This window comes from Anopheles aquasalis, chromosome 2 (assembly GCF_943734665.1).
Source record: "Anopheles aquasalis chromosome 2, idAnoAquaMG_Q_19, whole genome shotgun sequence".
Classification (NCBI taxonomy): domain Eukaryota; kingdom Metazoa; phylum Arthropoda; class Insecta; order Diptera; family Culicidae; genus Anopheles; species Anopheles aquasalis.
Genome location: NC_064877.1, coordinates 27,254,331 through 27,255,000, shown reverse-complemented (window position 1 = coordinate 27,255,000; position 670 = coordinate 27,254,331). Strand labels below are relative to the sequence as shown.

The 670-nt window shown below is 46.7% G+C and overlaps 1 protein-coding gene across 1 annotated transcript in view; it reads right to left on the bottom strand.

Annotated features, from left to right (window-relative positions):
• Positions 1–411, bottom strand: part of LOC126569376 (mitochondrial import inner membrane translocase subunit TIM44) — a 1,876-nt gene extending 1,465 nt beyond the window's left edge. Inside the window, exons 1-3 of the mRNA XM_050226417.1 lie at positions 287–411; positions 136–216; positions 1–73 (exon numbers count right to left, since the gene is read on the bottom strand). The exon at positions 1–73 is cut by the window's left edge and continues 1,465 nt beyond it. Coding sequence (XP_050082374.1) covers positions 1–73; positions 136–216; positions 287–289 — 157 coding nt within the window. The 5' untranslated portion in view covers positions 290–411. The remainder of the gene's footprint in view (positions 74–135; positions 217–286) is intronic.
• Positions 412–670: the final 259 nt, after the last annotated feature.

Here is a 670-nt window from a genome sequence, read left to right as displayed (position 1 = left end):
CCATCTCCTGCTTAATGTTGTCGATCACCTGCGAAAAGAAGCCGGGTCGTCGTCCACCCGCCGAATACGCTCGCTAGAAGATCCCCGAGAGTGGGTTAGGGAGGCGGAACTGAATTTAACCGAGCCATCGCTTACCAACGGACATAACGTCCATGCCACGGGTGGGAGGTACGAGTTTCCGAGCGCTACCGCTCTGCCGGCAGCCGATAATCGATGCTGTAAACAAAGGGCGAAGGGTCAACACGTTTTCCCGGGAGTACCGCGAGTCTTCCAACGATTTACATACCATTTTTGGGAAACTAGTGTATCGTTTAGTTACTGGAAATGCTTCGCAGAGCTGTAGCACAAGTAAAAACGGCTAAAAAGTCCAAATTTTCACAGATATTTTACAGTTCGGCGTGAACGCATGATGTAATTGAAGGATTCTGACTTTTGGGTTTCATGTTTTGACTTTTCAAGGACATCACTGACCGTCAATGATGTTGCCGCGCTGTTGTTGTTGCGGGTAATGTGGACGAATCCCAAGCAGAAAGACGCGCATAAAAGAAAGCGAAATGTGTTCTTTTGGCAGGGCAGGAAACGCAAAATTGAACCAAGAATGTTAGTATGAAATAGCACAAAATTGGAATATCCTTAAGCGGTTGAAAACCGATAAGGTTTTGGTACAAAC